Genomic DNA, 21,972 nt, shown 5'->3' with positions numbered 1-21,972 from the left:
GAGGACATTCCACTGGAAAGATCTAAAATGTTCGTACAATGTAAAAGAAGGGTGTTGCAGCAATTGGTAAGGAAAGTGAAAAACTTGTGTAGAAAACTTATCCACTGTTTATTCACACACACTTCAACAATGTTACAAAACCTCACAAATTAAACTATCATAAATACAACTTCAAATAAGTGAGTAAAGAATTTCAAACTGACAACAAATGCAGAACAGTTACTCAAATACAAACAATACAATAAACACACTTACACAAAGAAAATAACATAAAAATAATTTTTAAGAAACAACAGAAAAGCTAAGTTCACCAGCCACTTGGCATGACAAAAATAACAACAACATCAGGCAGCTACAAATAATGTAAATTGAGGTGAAACAAGAGTCAACTGCTTCCAGAGCGCAAAACAGCATTTGCCACAGGAATGTCTCTCTCATTTTACCATGTTTAACACAGGCCACAAAGTTGATGTGATATAGAGGAAAATTAATCTTCCTTGCACAAAACAACTACCCATAAAATATTTGCAAATCTAGTTATTATGGCGAGAGTCTTGGAAGTTGATGTCTCTCCATCAAGAACCTTGTGCAATTCAAGCCATGAATTTTAGCTGGCATTAAAGTGTCATTTGAAATTGTGTGTGTGTGTGTGTGTGTGTGTGTGTGTGTGTGTGTGTGTGTGTGTGTGTAGGGGGGGGGGGGGGGGGGAGAGGACCTAGCGTGGTGAACTTACATTCAACAAATGGTTCAAATGGCTCTGAGCACTATGGGACTCAACTGCTGTGGTCATAAGTCCCCTAGAACTTAGAACTACTTAAACCTAACTAACCTAAGGACATCACAAACATCCATGCCCGAGGCAGGATTCGAACCTGCGACCGTAGCGGTCGCGCGGTTCCAGACTGTAGCGCCTTTAACCGCTCGGCCACTCCGGCCGGCCATTCAACAAATAATGCAAACTGAATGAAAAGTAGAAAAAATTATCTTAGAGATATGTAATGCCCTACTTAACATAGTGCAAACCCTCATATCAATAAATGCTAATAAAGAAAGCAATGATTAAAGAGAAATACATAAGCTGAGAGGGCAGTTTCATTAAATTATGATTTTTGTTGAGCACACACAGAATGGATCAGACAATATGCTGCCACACATTTTTATACTCAAATCAATAGACATCTTAAAAATCAACTACTATCACTGACAGAGAACAACGAATTTTAAAACATGGGACTTCAGTAGCAGCTGCCATGAAATATTAAAATATTTTCGTTAAGTTTTGAAGACAGTCTTAATATCATGCTCATAAAGAGCAATTAAGAGCATGATTCCAACACCAACCAGCAGGCCGAGGAACTGCAGGAGGCACTGGCACAACGAGCCGCCCTCCTTCGAGTGGCCGCTAGTAAGCTCTGGAATCTGAAACATTAGTTAATACGTAAATAATTAAGTGTCTCAACAGGAAAGCTACAAGTAATCTGAAAGAATATTCTGGTTTAATCAGTCAACAGTGTAATCATTTTGACTATTTAAATACAATGACACTGCAAAAGCTTAAGTGTCAGAGTTGCGAAGGATGGTTAAATCACACATAAAACAGAAACTGTCATTAAGTAGCTGTTGAAAAACTTGACATCGGTGGTGTTCATCACTTATCCTTGCACGTCGCCACACACATCTGCAAATTCTAGGAACACTGTACACATATCTGCGAATTCTAGGAACACTGTATAAGTCTCTCATATATGCCAGAGTCAACTCTGTACCTTACCATAGACTCAGCACAGCACCAGCACGTGAGTGTGTGTGTGTGTGTGTGTGTGTGTGTGTGTGTGTGTGTGTGAGAGAGAGAGAGAGAGAGAGAGAGAGAGAGAGAGAGAGAGAGGAGAAAAAAGGCACGAAGAAGGAAGTATCCGAATGGGACAGAAAACGATAGATGTTGTGCACACATCAAATGATTATGATATCAGAAAAAAATGCATAATTTATTTAAGAGAAAGGGCTTCAGCAATTGAGCAAGTCAATAATGTGTTGGTCCACTTATGCAAGCAGTTATTCGGCTTGGCATTGATTGATAGAGCTGTTTGATGTCCTCCTGAGGTATATCGTGCCAAATTCTCTGTTCAATTGGCACATCAGATCATTAGAACTGTTAGTTGGTTGCAGCGCCCTGCCTATAATGCTCCAAATGTTCTCAATTGAGGGCAGTTCCAGTGACCTTGCTTGCCAAGGTAGGCAAACATCAAGAAAAGTATTAGAAACTCTCGCTGTGTGTGGGCGGGCATTATCTTGCTGAAATGTGAGCTCAGGATGGCCTGCTGTGAATGGCAATAATATTGGGTGTAGGGTATCATCTACGTACCACTGTGCTGTGCTGGTGCCACAGATAACAACTAAAGGGGTCCTGCTATGAAAAGAAATGGCACCCCAGAACATCAATCCTGGTTGTTGGACTTTACGGCACGCGACAGTCAGACTGGTGTCCTACCACTGTCTTCGGCCTAGAATCTCCGTGACTGGGGTAGAACTGTCTTCAGTAATGAGTTCCACTTTGAACTGGGCCCCAACAACCGGTAAAGATTTGTCTGGTGATGCACCGGACTGTAGTAAGATACCAACCTGACTATTGCCTACCAAATGACCCAACTAGGAGTGATGGTCTGGGGTGCCATTTCAATTCATTTCATAGCAGGATGCCTTTGATCATCATCTGCAGCATCCTCACAGTATCATGGTACGTCTACAATATTCTATGCCCCGTTTTGTTGCCCATATATTTCAACAATTTAATGCCTGCCCACATACGGCAAGAGTTTTTGCTCCTTGCATAATGGTGACAGGTGGACCAAGACATTACTGGCTTGCTCAATTTGTGAAGCTCTTTCTCTTGAATAAATCACCCAATTTTTCTGAAATTGTAATCACTTGTTTGTCTGTATATGTACATCACATCTGATTTCCATCACATTTTGATAATTCCTTTGTAGTGTGTCATTTTTCTTTTGTTTTAAAGTGTATTTCATAAAAGTGAGGTAGTTATCTTGCAACGCTAATACCAATAAAACATGCTAAATTCAAGATAATTATTCTCCTTAGCAGAGCTGGAAAGGACACCTAATATCTGCTTACATATAAAAATTTGAAACGCCATAATGATTAGAATGGAACACATAGCACTGTACAACATTTACGTGATTGCAGATGCAGAAAATACAAATTCCTACATTAGTACTGACATCTGGTAATACACTCCTGGAAATTGAAATAAGAACACCGTGAATTCATTGTCCCAGGAAGGGGAAACTTTATTGACACATTCCTGGGGTCAGATACATCACATGATCACACTGACAGAACCACAGGCACATAGACACAGGCAACAGAGCATGCACAATGTCGGCACTAGTACAGTGTATATCCACCTTTCGCAGCAATGCAGGCTGCTATTCTCCCATGGAGACGATCGTAGAGATGCTGTATGTAGTCCTGTGGAACGGCTTGCCATGCCATTTCCACCTGGCGCCTCAGTTGGACCAGCATTCGTGCTGGACGTGCAGACCGCGTGAGACGACGCTTCATCCAGTCCCAAACATGCTCAATGGGGGACAGATCCGGAGATCTTGCTGGCCAGGGTAGTTGACTTACACCTTCTAGAGCACGTTGGGTGGCACGGGATACATGCGGACGTGCATTGTCCTGTTGGAACAGCAAGTTCCCTTGCCGGTCTAGGAATGGTAGAACGATGGGTTCGATGACGGTTTGGATGTACCGTGCACTATTCAGTGTCCCCTCGACGATCACCAGTGGTGTACGGCCAGTGTAGGAGATCGCTCCCCACACCATGATGCCGGGTGTTGGCCCTGTGTGCCTCGGTCGTATGCAGTCCTGATTGTGGCGCTCACCTGCACGGCACCACACACGCATACGACCATCATTGGCACCAAGGCAGAAGCGACTCTCATCGCTGAAGACGACACGTCTCCATTCGTCCCTCCATTCACGCCTGTCGCGACACCACTGGAGGCGGGCTGCACGATGTTGGGGCGTGAGCGGAAGACGGCCTAACGGTGTGCGGGACCGTAGCCCAGCTTCAGCTTCATGGAGATGGTTGCGAATGGTCCTCGCTGATACCCCAGGAGCAACGGTGTCCCTAATTTGCTGGGAAGTGGCGGTGCGGTCCCCTACGGCACTGCGTAGGATCCTACGGTCTTGGCGTGCATCCGTGCGTCGCTGCGGTCCGGTCCCAGGTCGACGGGCACGTGCACCTTCCGCTGACCACTGGCGACAACATCGATGTACTGTGGAGACCTCACGCCCCACGTGTTGAGCAATTCGGCGGTACGTCCACCCGGCCTCCCACATGCCCACTATACGCCCTCGCTCAAAGTCTGTCAACTGCACATACGGTTCACGCCCACGCTGTCGCGGCATGCTACCTGTGTTAAAGACTGCGATGGAGCTCCGTATGCCACGGCAAACTGGCTGACACTGACGGCGGCGGTGCACAAATGCTGCGCAGCTAGCGCCATTCGACGGCCAACACCGCGGTTCCTGGTGTGTCCGCTGTGCCGTGCGTGTGATCATTGCTTGTACAGCCCTCTCGCAGTGTCCGGAGCAAGTATGGTGGGTCTGACACACTGGTGTCAATGTGTTCTTTTTTCCATTTCCAGGAGTGTATGTGGTATGCAGTGTTGCTATGGGGATAGAGAATTAATTTGTAATTGTTACAAGCTGAGAACTTCCCCCACAGGAATTGCAATGAGCTGCATGGTCAACAGGCACCCTCTTATGAGTTCAAAATAAAGATGAAGAACCATGAGAAGAAATTCTCCTGTTGCATGACTATTCATGAGAAACAGCACTCACAGAGCATGCACAGGGTACACTAAATATGCAACAGCTATATCAACGTTCAGTAGCTGGTATGAATTAAGTGTAAACTCTGACTGAAGCAGCCTCACAGGTAAAATGTCAAGTACGTCCTCAATTGACATTCCCATTCAGTATGGTGGTTTACAGAAGCTCCCACTGCAAGCAACCCACAGTTCTTGAACAAAACACACACTTTTGTTCCTGGAAAGTGATTGTATTCCTCTTAAAGAAAAAATATTTAATTTAATCACACAAAAACAGCATCATGTTCATGTAATTAGATTCGCGATTTTGAATGTTCATAGACATGAATGAATAAAGGTTTGAAAATACTGACACACAATAACTCTTTGAAAAGTGGCTGTCAGTACAAAATATCTGTGGTAATTTACCAGCTCAATGCCTCACTTTTCTTGAGGTTGCCTTTGACTGTGCTGAGGAGCAATTGTGTTTTTATTTGGGGGAGGGGAGGGGCAGGAAAAGTACTCATTGATATTGTCATTCTCTAAAATGTGGCCAGTTCTTCTTGATGTAGGAGCAAGGTGGCACATGGTTCTTCCTCTGGCTACTCAGCTGCTTGCCACTGCAGTCTTGGATCAAAACCACATCATATCTAGTAATGACTGTATCCATTCTTCCTGACTGTGTTCCTCTTCTCATGTTACACAGTTTCGTAGTAGGAAACACATGGACTATGTGAACAAAAATGTTGATTATACTGTTTTTTTTTCTGCAGCCTCACCCATTGTTGCACTATATTAAAAAGAATCCAACTGATTCTGGGTAGCAATTTGTTACTGAGGATGAGACACGGGTCCATGACTTCATTAAAATATAATCAAGCCCCAAATGATGCAAAACAGATTTCATCTGCTGGAAAGACTGAAACTGAAAAGGAGAAAGAAATAACTGGCAAATGGTATGAAAGTTCCTGAACTAACTTGAGAAAAAATAAGCAAATAGAGGATTACAAAAGATTAAATAGCATCTTTCTTCATGGCAATGTAGTTGCCCACAAACACAACTTCCACTTTTCGTGATGTAAATATCACACGAAGTGATGAATTTTGGAGCAATGAACGTTTTGACCACTTCCATACTGAATTAAATGGTTTGGTAGACAATAAGAGCGAGTGAGAGTACATGGACATGAAATTTCAGTCAATTAGTTTAAACACAAGTGATGTATGACGTGAATCACAAATGATCAGCATGTGGGCACATATACAATGAAAATTCTAAACATGTCAGCTTTGTAAACTTGTTGACACATTGTACATCATAGCAAGACATCACATACATGATTCATGGAACATGAACATAATTACAAAATCTTACTGAATAACAGATCATTTATAGAATAGAATCCAGTATTGGTAGTGCAATCAAGGTATAGCAGAAAAATCTCCTCCTCCATCCCTAAAATTCTACTAATCTTTTCAACCATGTCTACATGTATCTCTCATCCTTTGTCCCAGCCCACTCATCCACTTTCTAGCACATATTTACAATCATGAGGCATTCTTCATATTTATTTATGTAAATCAGTTATTTGTACACTAGATAAGTTGTCAGCTACAATGTTTTTTAATTGCAGTACAGTTAGGACTGATACTCTAATACGGCATATCCGGTGCAAACTGTTCTCTCCCTTTCTGACAACTCAGCTTACACACTACATTTCTTCTGTTGCCTTGGATCACTATAAAAAGTCAACTATCCCGTAAATCTAAACAACAGATTGTAATATCTGTTCCAAAGTTATTCACCAGCATGCTGTCATCTTTGATGACACTAGCCCATTACTTTCCAATGACAATCATTTAAGAGAAAACCTGTTAACAAGATAACTAAGTACTGTAGTTTCTATTTTTGTTAATATGATTCAAACAATTTACACTACCTCTGCTCCTCAGTTAAACCAGAATTTCACAGCACACTGACCATGGCATTATTTCTAATCTGCCATTCATTTTAGTTCACAAAAATGTATCTTCAAAAACCACAAACCTCAGGACATAGTCAGTAACAAAGAAGTGTCTTTTCAGGTAAGGAAAATCAAACAAACTGCAAATATTCTATAGTTGCTTCACTAAAATCATTGTAATAAATCTGTGTGTCACTTTAATATTTACTCGTTAGTACAATTTGTAGTTTGCTATAAAATCACAAAAATGTGTTTTACATGACACACAGTCTAGTATCAATGCAATCTATTTGACAACAGCGACCCTATAGGCAAATTTTACTCAAAAATCAAAATATAAAGTTCAAATTATTACCATGCAACATTAAGAAAGCGACAAGTTACTGAGCACATTGATTAATAGTGTACCTCACAACTTATGGTAGGTGATCTGATTCAGATACATATGTCTTCTGAAAACTGATAAAATTAGGAAGTGAGCACTTCACAAATTTATTTTATGATGCAACCTACCATGTCAACAAGGCCTATGTACAAAAAAAGTCCTCCTGCTAGTGCAAACACCCATGAGGTGGCTGACGAATTCTGGCCTAATACCAATCCAATCACCATCCCGAACAGACAGAGGATAGATGACAATAAATTGTAAAATACTGCTTGCTTTGGACTCATCCCTGCTTTCAGCAGCACAGCAAAATCACCTGCAAATATCAAACAGTGAACGAAACACCAAACAAAAATTGTTGCAATTATTAACATGAATGGAAATAAGTGTCCAATACAGAGATGTTCTGTAGCTATATGGTTTACACACTAACAGATATTCCAAAAATAAATGTTGAAACTCTAAGTGGTCAGTAACGCTCTAAACAGTCAGTAACTAGAAATGAACTTCCCAGATTACGATCTCTCGCGTGCGCGCGCACACACACACACACACACACACACACACACACACACACACACACACACACTAAAACTTATTTTTAAAAATAGGTTTGAGGAGAAAAATAATGGCATAAAATGAATGAAAGAAGTTTACAGATATATGTGGCTGACTGATAATGTAACATAAAATGGATTAACTATGTAGATTGTTCATTAGCATATTCCACTGAGACTTTCTTTTCTATGAGCTGTAATAAACCTGTACAAAAATGAATGGCAACTTATTGGTGAAATAGCATACAGACAGATTTTGGAGACTTTTTTTAATCTGTACCTAATTTTTCTTCACATAAAAACCATGTATCTTCAATAAATTACAATGTGTCAAGGAGCTGTTAATCAAGAACCGCTAGTTTACCTGATAACATTAGGAATTGCAATCTCTTCAATGTGCCTCGTGATTTCAACATACATAGCCACAGAATAACAAAATTATATGGAAATCTTTTTTATTATGGAAGTTAAATTAAAACCTATCCCGTCAAGTCCTGTCAAACAGTCTCTCTGCATGTGCAATATTAAGCTTTAAGCTTTCACTAATGTCACCAGACCTATAACTAGCTATCTCGCTCTATTCCTAGAATGGATATCTTACCAACCAAAATGCTACAGAATTCAATATTGCAGAGACATGGCTTAACCACAGCCATTTCTCAGCAATATCCTTCCTTCCAGGAGTGTTAGTCTTGCAAGTTTTGCAGGAGAACTTCTGTGAAGTTTAAAAGGTGTAAGAGGAGGTACTGGTGGGAGTAATGCTGTGAGGACAGATCGTGAGATGTGCTTGGGTAGCTCAGTCAGTAGAGCATTTGCCCGTGAAAGGGAAATGTCCTCAAGCTCGAGTCCTGGTCTGGCACACAGTTTTAATCTGCCATGAAGTTTCAAAGACAGTTATGTTATGACAGTGGGTGAGATTGGCAATAGTCTGGATAAAAATGGGGCAAAGATAACTTTTGAGAATCTTGGGGGCAACATGCATTTTGATGAGTTTTTTCAGTGTAATGCTACTGAATGGCAGAGCTTTCCAGAATTCAGTGACTGGAACTGGAGTTTAGCTTACTTCTGTGACAGATAGGACAGTTAGATATTAATGTTAGTTTGATCAACATGCATCTTTACTAGCATGATGTTTTTATGGTTCAAGTAGTTCACCCAGTGGTTACAAGAAAAGAAAACTTCACATCATAACAGGTATTCCATCACATCAGGGGGCAGCATGGGAAAGTCCACAGAGCATCGCCTTCAAAGTAGAGAGAGAGAGAGAGAGAGAGAGAGAGAGAGAGAGAGAGAGAGAGAGAGAGAGAGAGAGAGAGAGAGAGAGAGAGGGGGGGGGGGGGGGGGGAGATGTGTTGTTGCCAGTTGCCAGATGCATGTAGAGATCCTTCTGCGTACTCAAATCTTCTTCACAGGTTTCCTTTGTGCATGGGGAAATTGCTGTTTATGCCGCACGAAACATCTTTAACACAGATTGAGATCCCAAAAATTTTAGTAAAATTGTGTTAGAAAGCCTTACAGTAATGTTTTATTACCTGACAATGAAGATTTGAATATAATCAGTTTTTAAGTATTAGTTTTCCTCAACATACTTGACACTGTGTTACCTTCTACTTAGAAGAATAATACCACCTGGCCACCTCAATAACTTTTTAGGCAGTGCATGTAGAATAGTGACATACATTATTTTCTTTTTTTCATTTATTTTCAACAGCAACTTTCCCAACAAGAATGCAAGAAAGCAAGAGTACATTAATATATTAAACATTCAATTATGTCTCATTAGCTAGTATCTTCAGTGTAGTTCGATTGCTAATGGGTTATCGCACCATGAGGCACTACTCTTAATCTTGGGGAATATAAAGAAAGAAGTAAATGAGGATACAGAGTTCAAGACCTTTAGAGTCACTAACCACTTTTAATATATCCATTCATTCAACCCTTGCAGGATAATCAGTGGCAGACAGTGTCCAGCACAGCTCTACAATATATTCACAGAAGCAGATAAATGTTTACTATGTAATTGATGATGAGGTCATTACAAACAGAATATAAGGGTGGGAAACTAAATTTGTATTGACCTAATTAAAGGCACTACGATGCTGTTCACCTTACTCAATTTAAGAAAACCAAAATAAAATAGCTGAATGGGATTTTTGAATCAAGCTGCTTCGAAAAGCAATCATAAAAATTAACCACATTTCGTGAAAGCCGCTTTTCATTAAGGTACATAAAACACATTTCCAATAGTGTCAGACAGTCATTGTGGATAATGCAAGGCAAAAGAATGCAAGAGAATGGGATAATTGCACCAGAGATTAAGAGACAATCAAGAAACATCTGTAGTAGACAAAACTAAGGGTTATTATTATTATTATTATTATTATTGTTCTTTCTTTTCTCAGACGTTATGTCTGGTCAAAAATGGAAAGTGACACGGACCTTGATCAAGCGTCACTTCCTTTTAACTGTACGGTATATGTTACATTGCATTTAGGAACTTTCAGGTAATTGAACAAGTATCAATAATTGCAGATTTCTGTAGTTGTATATATAAGTTTGGATGTAGCTGTATTGCGTTGATGTACTGGTGGATGTTGTGTGGTATGACCCCTGTAGTTGACAGTATAATCGGTATAATGTCAACTTTATCCTAATGCCACATGTCCTTGACTTCCTCAGCCAGTTGAATGTATTTTTCAATTTTTTCTCCTGTTTTCTTCTGTATATTTGTTGTATTGGGTATGGATATTTTGATTAGTTGTGTTGGTGAGTATGATGTCATTATTATTATTATTATTATTATTATTATTATTATTATTATTATTATTAAATGCTTAGATCACAACTGGTTTCAGACTATTACACGTCTATCATCAGGTAAGAGTCTGGAAATAAACAAGACAAATGGTTCAAATGGGTCTGAGCACTATGGGACTTAACATCTGAGGTCATCAGTCACGTAGAACTTAGAACTACTTAAACCTAACTAACCTAAGGACATCACACACATCCATGCCTGAGGCAGGATTCGAACCTGTGTCCGTAGTGGTTGCGCGGTTCCAGACTGAAGCACCTAGAACTGCTCGACCACAGTGGCTAGCTAAACAAGACAGCAAAGCTACTAATACTACTAATTTTTACACACAGTAGTACACATGAGAAAACAAAAAAGAAGTACTATATAAGATTTTTAGAAAACAGTGGTTGAGCTAGGTGCAAGAACACCGGGATACTTACATTTTGTGCTGTGACCCCGTATGCCATGGTGGAGAGTATGGGATGCAGTGTACTACCACTGAGCACAAAGCACAGAGTAGCATACATGAAGGCAGAAGTAAACTTTGGTAAAGCAGATTGGCAAAAGTACTGCCATCTGTTGATGGGAAGAATAATGTGGGATCAACTAGCCCAGCAGTTCAAAGTTTGATTTACATGCAAAAGGAAATAATTACAAAAAAGCTGCATGACAAGTGTTAAGAGTACATAATGAGTGGTAAAGGAACATACTGAAACAGGGGCAGTACCATAGTCATGAGGTAAAAGAACATACACATATATCACTCCTGTTAAAAATCATCTTGCTACTTATCAAAACAGAAAGTAGTTAAACCGTGAAGTGCTCACTGTTAAAATACCATACAATTTAATAGCTAGTAGCAATAACAATAAAGGGACACTGAAAATAGGAGCAATACAGCAATGTAATAAAACAGCTAACTAAAAGCCGGTGACTCAACATAAGTTAAGATGTGACACAATTTAATTTTACATCATGAATGACAGGTAAATTTGAATTTAGTGAGGACTCAGATAATGATGCACAACAACGCACCATGGCCACTGGCTAAAAAACTAAAAATAAGCAAATTTCTATAGGAAATAGTCATATGCTGTTTAGTAGGTAACTCAAATTAAGGGCCATCAAAGCAATGACAAAAAGACTGGCCCTGTTAAGAAGAATACGTGTGTAACGTACAATAAACAGAAACCAGAAGGAGGAAGAAATGGGGTGGGATAGTGCTTCAAAAAAAAGAGACGTTTTTCAGAAGAGCCCATGAACAGATGGCAGTACTTTTGCCAATCTGGTTTACCAGTTTACTTCCTCCTTCATGTACGCTTCTCCACACTCTGCACTTGCTGGTGGTACACTGCGTCCTATACTCTCCGTTGTGGCACTCAAGGTCACAGCACAAAATGTAAATGTCCTAGTGTTCTTTCCATACTTCTTTACTCAGGCGTCATCTGTCATGTTGTCTGGAGTTGCTTTGGCACTGACTTATGACTTACTGCACCTAGCCCGACTGCTGTTTTCTAAAAATGTTACATGCTACTTCTTTTTTTGTTTTTTTTCTCATGTGTACTATTGTGTGTAAAAAATATTATTAGCTTTGGTCTCTTGTTTATTTTCAATATCACAACTGATGATGGGCATGTAATAGCCCGAAACGGGTCATGGTCTAAGCATTGAAAAATAAAAACATATCTTACATCTGAAGTGGTACTTTCAATATCTATTATAATGCTCAGTTGCGGATGTTCCTCATGAAGAATAATCTGCAGCAAGTTATTGCTTACATGGTGTGGACCATTTGAGTAGTTTCTTCTTCAGTTATTATCTCAGTGGACATGTCATTTATACACTAAAGCTTCCACATACCACCACATAAGTAAATCTTTCTCACCCAAATTTAACAATACCAATAACAACATTACCATTCTTACTTCTATAAAAAAGGCAATCATTGATCCTTAATGGCATAAAATGAAGGAATGAAAAGTAAGCTAAAAGTGATATAAGAATTAAATTATAATAGTGTCATGAAAGCAACAGAAGGTGCATATATATCAGTTCAATGAAATAGGACATTACATATATTAGACATTATCAGATTATATATCGTGTATTGTAGGTAGACTGAACACCAGCAATATATTTTTCTTGTAGAACATGTTTTTAAGAGAACACTGGAAATTAATAAAAAGAAAACTGTCTGACTAATTAAAATCTGTGATGCATAACGATCTGCATGGTTATGATCACTGTTGTATTATGTAACAAAATTGAAAACGTAATACATAAAAGGGTAGTTGCCCATTTCTTTGAACACAAGTTATTAACAAATTCACAGTTCTGTTATTGAAATTACTCTTCAGCTGACCAGGCAACAGATTCCTTTTGCAGAAGATAAAAGCTGTGGCCTTTGGGTGACTTTTACACTATTATCTCCCCTAGTGCTGTGTGGAGTCTACAGTTACATCCATTATCCAAATATAGAAAAGAAGAAAGAGTAGAATTTAATGTCCAGCTGACAGTGTGGTCATTAGAGATGGAGCACAAGCTCAGTTATGAAAGGATGGGGTAGGAAATCTGTTGTGCCCTTTTTAAATGAACCATCCCGGTATTAATGACACCCTGGCAGTGAAATTACTAATTTAATTTATTATTGAATGGTTGATGGTATGTTTTGTTTTGTGTGTAATTTCAGTGAAAGTTTTCTTATGTAATCACGCTTCTGATGCAGTGGTAATGTGTTTCACTAAGTAAAATGAAGTATTGTATTGGTCATTCAATACTACAGATTTAAAAATGGGACAATTTCATGGGGGAATTTTTAGTTCTTTCATCCTCAGAGATTACAATTTTTAAGTGATGTGTTTGGTAGCTACAAGTTCTCCAATTCTTGCAGTTTCTAATTCTTTTTCTGAACTGTTAGCCTTCTCTTTAATTTTCCATACACTACACATTTATCAGAAGTATTAGGAGATTTTTTTCTGAACCTTCTTGAGAAGTTAAGTTTGTTTTTATACTATTAATATTTATTGGAGAGTTGCATCAAACTAGTCTTCAGACTACTAGCAGCAGCAGCAGTAGGATTATGTGCCTTTAAAACTTAATACTTTTGTGTTATACTACTGGTGATGTTTGTATTCTGAAGATTCCTGATGTGTAACTAAAGTCTATAAAAGTGAAAACAGCTCTGGTATGAACTATAACCACTGAGGAGATACATAGGTATAAGTCTTGTGGTGTCAGTTAATCAAATGTATTACATTATGTATAAGGATGTTACATATTAAGTGTCCATAAAAGCAACTGTGGCAATGATGTCAATGTATACGAGGCTTAATAATGAGCCATTGGTGGCACAATGAGGGGCATTCATTTCTTGTATTGTGACACTGTGAAAAGCACCAATCTGACCATGGTCTTTGCTTGAACTGCATAAGAGAAAGTGTGTCCATTCAGATGCAAATTATGAATTGGAAGGAGCAATATGTTGTGTTTTTTGGTTTGCCCATAGAAGTTTAGAGAAACTTGAAATACACTGCTCTCAAGGTTGGACTTTACTACTTATGAACTGATATCTTATTGTAGAACAGCCACATGAAATTACATTGGACACTACAGCAATTTTTTTACCTGATCTTATTCTAAGAAATGTAAGCATATGTTACTGCTGTTCATGGTATGACATAACTAGATTAATGTTTATCATCTAGGTTTTATCCCTGTTTTTAAGGCATGCTCTAACATTTTTTAATTTTTATTTTTGTCCTTACCTCTGACGTAATTTATATTAATTATCAAATTTATTATGCCAAATGTCAGTCGCTAGATTACTTACTGCTTTATATCAGTTAAGGAAACACTAAAGGCAGAAGAGATCTATGCTTGGAAAAAAAGTTATTTTGTGTTTTATCTCGTATGAATTTCACGCACAAATATTATTCGAGGGTTGGAACTTTAATAGTGGCAACTATTTATTTACAGCTTGTACAAAATAGATACATGTTTCAAAGTTTTACTGACCTTCAAAGTAGTCATCAGCATTTTGTATAACCCGTTGCCAGTGGTATGTAAGTCGTAGGATACTCTTAGCAGTGCCAGTAGTGTTGACAGTTTGGGCGGCGCAGTCTATTGCCCGACGAATTTGTAGCAGTTTTGAAGTGAATGCCGTGAAGTGTTTCCTTCAGTTTAGAAATTAAGTTGAATTCAAGAGGGCTTAAGTCAGGGGAGTGCAGTAGGTGGTACAGCACATAGCAGCCCCATCAGTCAAACAAATCAGCAACAGCTTTCACTGTCAGTCTTTGAGCATTGTCCTGCAAAATGACGGTCAGGTCCTGCAGAAAATGACATCACTTCTGTCTCTAAGCTGGCCATAGGTTGTGTTCCAAAAATGAACAGCATAGAGACAGAAGTGATGACACTTTCTGCAGGACCTGACCATCATTTTGCAGGACAATGCTCAAGCACGTACAGTGCAAGTTGTTACTGATTTGTTTGACTGACGGGGCTGCTGAGTGCTATACCACCTCCTGCACTCCGCTGACTTAAGCCCTCAGAAACACTTCACAGCATTCGCTTCAGAACTGCTACAAATTCGTCGAGCAACAGACCGGGCCACTCGAACTGTCAACACAACTAGCACTGCTAAGAGTATCCTACGACTTACACATCACTGGCAACGGGTTCTACACAATGCTGCTGACTACTTTGAAGGTCAGTAAAACCTTGAAACACATATTTATTTTGTACGAGCTGTAAATAAATAGTTGCCACTATTAAAGTTCCAACCCCTGTACATTACTTCACATTGTGATCCAAATTGGAAACACTGCTTCCATTTAGAATTGTACTTCAATGTATTTTTCTTGTAGCATTTTAAATTAAGTCGTTAACAATGTGCCTTTCACTATGTGACTTTACAAATTATTTTACTGCAGACTGTAAACTTACTCCTAATTCTCTTAACATTTTCTTTCCTCATTTGTCCTTTTAAAGAAAAAGTCAAATTTTAGCATGACAGGTTGTTCCAGAGGTGCCTGTAGTTATTTTTTATTGCAGTTTAAAGCTTTGAAGTTTTCATTCACTGTAGTTCATTTCATGCTGCCTGCCTCCTCATGTTCCTCACTCGTGTGTCCTATGTATTTGTGTCTGAACTGACACCCACTTCAAGTTCCAGCCTTTGGCAGCGGTGATCCCATCACAATAATACCCTATACGTGGAGTTGGTTATCTTCAAAACAGGAGAAGTATCATACCATTGTGACCCTGGCACTGGCTGAATAAAGGGCAAGGGAAGGGAAGGGAAGAGAGTCCAGTCCATTTACATAAGTCCACTACAGACAATAGTGCAAAGTATTAAAGTTTGTCATTGGAGAGGTTAAAACAATGCATTACACAAGGTAACAGGAAACTCACAGAACAGAATTAAAACTATTTGCTCAGTTGTAAAGAATTTCAGAGTAGAATGTAAGTGCCTGATATAAAACATATCTTCTACGAGAGAATGATACTATTAATGATTCTTTGGAGTATTGCAGCTAACTAATAAATGGCAAGTTAAACCAAAATTTTATTGCTAAAAAGCAAGTACGCATAACTTTTTAAAACTGATGTTCTGAGACACTGTCACATACAGTTAATGAGAATAAGCAAGGAGGAAATTGAATCAATTAGTAAATCACTCACATGGGTTTGACTTCATGAAATATGAAGTAGATTTGTGTGTATCAGTAGGCCATACATCAGTTCTGTACTCAATCATCCGTTTCTCAGGTACAGTTAGTTTCCAGATAGATTAAAATAATAGTTAGCAAAACAACTTTTTAATGGAGGAGGAGATTATATACAATTACAGGCCAGTATCCTTCATCAGTATCCTTTTTGAGAAGGCAATGTGCAAGTATTGCAACACATCTTAGAATGCTTAATTTGTAGTAAGATTTGCAGTTAGGCTTCATGAAAGGAGCAGCAACAAGTAATGCAATTTAATCTTTCGTATGTGAGGCACTTGCAGAGCTAAATTATAAGTTCTGGGCAATAGTTATCATCATTTTCTTCTTCTTTTCTTTTTGTGTGGATCCAACTACACTTTTGCACAAGTTATAACGTTATAAAATTAGGAAAAAAAGTTGAACAATCGCTCATTTCATATCTAGGAAATACAAAAAAAGAACTCTGTTTTCCACTGTCAACAAACAGGCGACATATTTGTGGACTGGAATGTTGTAAAGTGAGGTAGTCTCAGATTCCCATTCTGGGTCCTTTAATATGGTAGGTGATTAAAAAAACTTCTATCCGCAAATGACACAAGTGCTACTGTAAGAAAAACTGAAATATAATGCAAGTGATTCAGTAATGGATAACATTACCTTATGACTTATAAGAAAGAGTGTGATGCTTAACTGCTACCAAACACAGTGCACACAGTATTTGACATGGAACTCTTGTAGAAATTAATGTTTACTGCCACTAGGTGATCAAATAATCGATGACTTTTAATACTTTAATTTCTTAAGACTGAATGTAGATGAATTCAAGATCTTGTGCAAATGTAGAATACTGCCATCTTTACTACAAAAATATGCTCCACTGTCCCCGATATTCAAATGCGAAAGATTATTTACTTTGCATACTTTCATTTTATTATATACTGTAGTATCATATTTTGGTGCTCTTACAATAGCCCAGAAAAAGGCAGTCAGAAAAATATTCAGTTTCAGTTAATGAACTCTGCATACTACACTGTTCAAGCATCTCAGAATTCTAGAGCTATGTCATCCTTGTAAATACAGTTCCTAACTGGATTGATGGACTCATTAAAAAGGAACCGTCACAGTCACTCGGTAAATATTTGACAAAGAAATAATTTGCACTTGGATAGCACATCTTCAACCACTGCAGAGCAAAATATGTACTATTCCACAGGTACCATTTTCATTAGGTTTGAAGCTGAATGGAAAAATTTCCATTATAAGTCACAGATTTTCGAAACTAGCTTGAAGGGCTTCCTTGTGGCGTACTCCATGTAGTCTGTACAGGATTTCTTCACTTTAATTTGAAGTCTTGCACTTTCACTACACCACCTTGGCATGTTTACAATTTTTTATAGCCTTCTTTATGGTTTCTAAAATTTTATTATCAACAGAATTATGTAATGATTTATGTCATGACCAAGCATCTTTGACCCATTTGGTCTCAAGGAACCTGATGCATTAAATTCTAAGCATGCAGTGCATTACTATGAAGCATGTTATGATACAGCCTATTTCAGTTATCTAAATAATAGGTTATAATTTTAAAAGACTATGTAAATAAATCAATACACAGAACCACGTGAGAATCAAACAACAGCACATTCAGGCTTCATTTTCAGAAGCAAAATGTAATGTATGTTCCTGCAAACAAGAATGTGAGTTTTTGTTTACCCACCCTCAAAATTAAACTTCATGATGGTGGCTAAATATAAAACAAAGCATGTTTAGATAACACCACACTATCATAATAGAAAACACATGTATAAATAAATCAATATTAACCAAATTATGAGTAATGTGTGGACTTTGACACTGAAAGTTAACACATGCCTGAACAAGGGACAGTGAGACAGGGTGATAATACATCTCACCTCAGTTTTTACATTACGACTCTAGAATACACCTGCTCTTTCTGGCAAACAAAACAATAGAAAATTTAAGCTGGTTTTCCTCAAATAAATTGAAAAATATAAGAATAAATGTTCATTTAAAAAGGTCTCATGTTTGTTGCCTTATCCAGTCATTATGACTTGGATTTTCCAAGGTTTCCTCAGCACAATCCAGGTGGATAGCAGGATGGTCCCTACTCAATGAACATGGTCTTCATTCTTTTTCGCCATAATTAAGCTTTGCAAATGAAGCAAATTCTTATAACAACAGTCTACTACAATAATCTTCATTCTGGCATTTTACAAATCAAAGTCTTGGTACTTTTAATTTTTTTGCTCTAAAGGATATGATATGCAAAGACACCTTCAATGATCATGTGCCATACATAAACATGTCCAATGGATTAAAAATAACTCAGTACTGCATATTTTTTCTAAAATACTGAAGATTGTAAGTAGCAATCTACCATTCTCTCAGTTTTTTCATTTTGTTTCAAGTTGTGGTAGTCATATTTCATTTTCATTAATCTTTTCTGTTAAGACTGAATAGGTATTACTATGTTTTAGATGGCTTGCTGATCAGAGTCTCATCCGCTGTTTGTTGTCGATTTCAGTACAATGACTGCGCTAATTTAAAATGTCCTTGCTCATTTTCAGATCATAAAAGCACATTTCTTAACATATTATCCAAACATTATCCTGTTGTACTCAATTTAGTGACCGCAAATCTCTTCTTGATGGAGTGAAAAGTAAAATCCCTTCAGACACCATTCTCAACTGTGCTTCTGATATGTAGCATCTGTGGTAGCAAGAAAGAACATTAGTTTGGGTACCAGCAAACCCATTTATTTCAGTTTGCTCCAGCAACCGAATTTCTTGAGCAGTTCAAAGCAAAGTGAGTTTCTCTCAGAGATTCCAGTATATAGACTCAATAACACGCCTTATACGAAAGTGTTTTACATTCATTAATAATAAATATTAGCATTAACTTAGCAACAGTTCATTTGTGTGTATGATTTTTGTTGTTCCCCTACTCCCCAACTCCCAGTAACAACTGTACAGCTTCAAAGCTGTTTAATGATTTGTACCACTCTTTTCCCTATGAAGAATAGTCAGATACCACTCTCTTTCAGAAACAGAAAACTCGTATCATCTATTTCATCCTGTAAAAGGTTACATGCAACAAAATTAACAACTTCACAATTTGTATGTTCCCTTTTGCCATCATTATACACTCATGCTCATAAATTAAGGATAATTGTAGAATGTGATGCCACACAACGTGGCACTACACAAAACTGACACTAATAGCGTAGGCACATAGGGAACACACACGACAGATCTGTAAGTCCACTGTATTGGTGATAAGTTGATAAAACCGTCCCAAAACACATGTGCTACAAAATGCCACTGTTTCCTGCGCATGTACCCCGACATCAGTATGGGATATGATCACCGTGCACACGTACACAGACCACACAACGGGTTGGCATACTCTGGATCAGGTGGTTGAGCAGCTGCTGGGGTATAGCTTCCCATTCTTGCACCAGTGCCTGTCGGAGCTCCTCAAATGTTGTAGGGGTTTGAATACGTGCAGCGATACATCGACGGAGAGCATCCCAGACGTGCTCAATGGGGTTTAGGTCTGGAGAACAAGCAGGCCACTCCATTTGCCTGATATCTTCTGCTTCAAGGTACTCCTCCATGATGGCAGCTCGGTGGGGCTGTGCGTTATCATCCATCAGGAGGAAGTTTCCTCTGTCAAAGACATGCAGGTGTGTACATGCACCAACCATAATCCCACCTCACACCATCAAACCACAACCTCCATACACGTCACTTTCAAGGACATTAAGGGATTGGTATCTGGTTCCTGGTTCACACCAGATGAAAACCTGGTGAAAAACACTGTTCAGACTATACCTGGACTCGTCCGTGAACATAACCTGGGACCACTGTTCCAATGACCATGTACTGTGTTCTTGACACTAGGCTTCACGGGCTCTCCTGTGACCAGGGGTCAGTAGAATGCACGTTTCAGGTCTCCAGGCAAATCAACCATGTCTGTTCAGTCATCTGTAGACTGTGAGTCTGGAGACAACTGTTCCAGTGGCTGTGGTAAGGTCCAGAGTACGGCTACCCACAGTACACTGTGGCCGTCTGTGGACGCTGATGGTGAGATATCGGTCTTGTACACTGTGGACGTACCGTACTGTAGCACCTGGACACGTTTCCTGTCTGCTGGAATTGTTGCCATAATCTTCAAATCACACTTTGTGGCACACGGAGGGCCCGTGCTATGACCTGCTGTGTTTGACCAGCCTCCGGTCGCCCTAGTATTCTACCCCTCATAACATCATCAATATGTGTTCTTTAAGCCATTTTCAACACACAGTCACCATTAGCACATTTGAAAACATCTGTACATTTACTCACTGCACCGCACTCTGACATGCACCCACACACCTCCACGTATGTGGACTGCTGCCAGTGCCACTGTGGTACGACCACAGGTCAAATGCACAGCATGGTCATACCCAGAGGTGATTTAAACCAGCAAACTGCCCACCAGAGCATTGTTTCACCATGCATCAGCATTATCCATAATTTATGAGCATGAGTGTATATTCAAAAGGAACAAAATTATGATCATTAAAACATAAGTGTACTAGTTTTAGAACAAAACCTGGTTAGTTCATAAAAGCGAGTCCATTGCCCTATGCCTGATATATTGTGGTCCCACAGAACAAAACCTCATAATGGACTTGTTAAAAATGGGGTTGGGAGAAGAAGAGAGAACTCTGTGCTTGTATTAATTAATATACTAATTAAAATTACTTATAGTATAGCTTTCTTGCTTCCTACTCTTAGATTTGTAAAGTCTAGGGAGTCACTAGTGAAGCATTTACTGTTTCATTACAATTTCACACAATATGAAGCACACTATGACGTACCTTTCTTAAGTAATCAAACTCTGTATTTCATGCATCATATGAATTCACTACGACACATACTATTTCATATACAGTACACAACATACACATATTCTATTTACTACTGCTCTCTATGTATCAATATAACTGTTCCTCCTACAGACAAAATTAGCACATCATTATTCTGAAGTAAGTATCTCATTCCTGGATTATGATGATGACTAAGCAGTGAAATCTTCACAAACTATTATAGTGCAATCTAACCAAGCCAATTATGCTTGAAAAATTGATACTTACTATCATCCATAAATAATCCCTTACCTAATTCATGAGGTAGCTCATGGCAGAAGACAGCGATGGCCGTTGAAAAGCCACCACCTATATTGGCAGCAAATGCAGCACCTATGGCTACACCATCTGTAAAATTGTGGAGGCCATCACCCATAACCACCATCCATACAACTGATGACATTGTCTTTGGTGGTGAATGTACATGTCCATGAGTATGTGAATGCCCATGGTGAGAATTCTGATGCTCTCTACAAATTCAATCAGTTAAAGAGAATGTCAGGAAGAATGTGCACAATAAGCAAATGTCAGGAAGAGTGCGAGCAACTGCAGTTGCTATCTACATAGAAAATCTTGTAATTAAGAATGAAAAAATTGCACAATTATTTTATTCATTAGGATGACTATTTTACTGCACCCTAAGTAAAGTTTAGTAACAAATTAAAACATTTCTCCAAAATCACAAAAGTTCAGCTGCTGTTACCCACAAGCATAAAAAAACAATTAACATATATCTGTCTGTTATGGCTTTTGTGTGTGTGGGGGGGGGGGGGGGGGGGGGAAGGGGGGGGGGCGCCTC

At 38.7% G+C, this 21,972-nt stretch overlaps 1 protein-coding gene across 1 annotated transcript in view; it reads right to left on the bottom strand.

Annotated features, from left to right (window-relative positions):
* Positions 1-89: 89 nt before the first annotated feature.
* LOC124721365 (zinc transporter foi) overlaps positions 90-21,972 on the bottom strand; it is a 155,752-nt gene continuing 133,869 nt past the window's right edge. Inside the window, exons 10-12 of the mRNA XM_047246299.1 lie at positions 21,426-21,643; positions 7,313-7,500; positions 90-1,419 (exon numbers count right to left, since the gene is read on the bottom strand). Coding sequence (XP_047102255.1) covers positions 1,273-1,419; positions 7,313-7,500; positions 21,426-21,643 — 553 coding nt within the window. The 3' untranslated portion in view covers positions 90-1,272. The remainder of the gene's footprint in view (positions 1,420-7,312; positions 7,501-21,425; positions 21,644-21,972) is intronic.

Source organism: Schistocerca piceifrons, chromosome X (genome assembly GCF_021461385.2).
Source record: "Schistocerca piceifrons isolate TAMUIC-IGC-003096 chromosome X, iqSchPice1.1, whole genome shotgun sequence".
NCBI classification, from domain to species: Eukaryota; Metazoa; Arthropoda; class Insecta; order Orthoptera; family Acrididae; genus Schistocerca; species Schistocerca piceifrons.
Note: the sequence above shows the minus strand (reverse complement) of the source record. Positions and strands in the feature narration are given on the sequence as shown.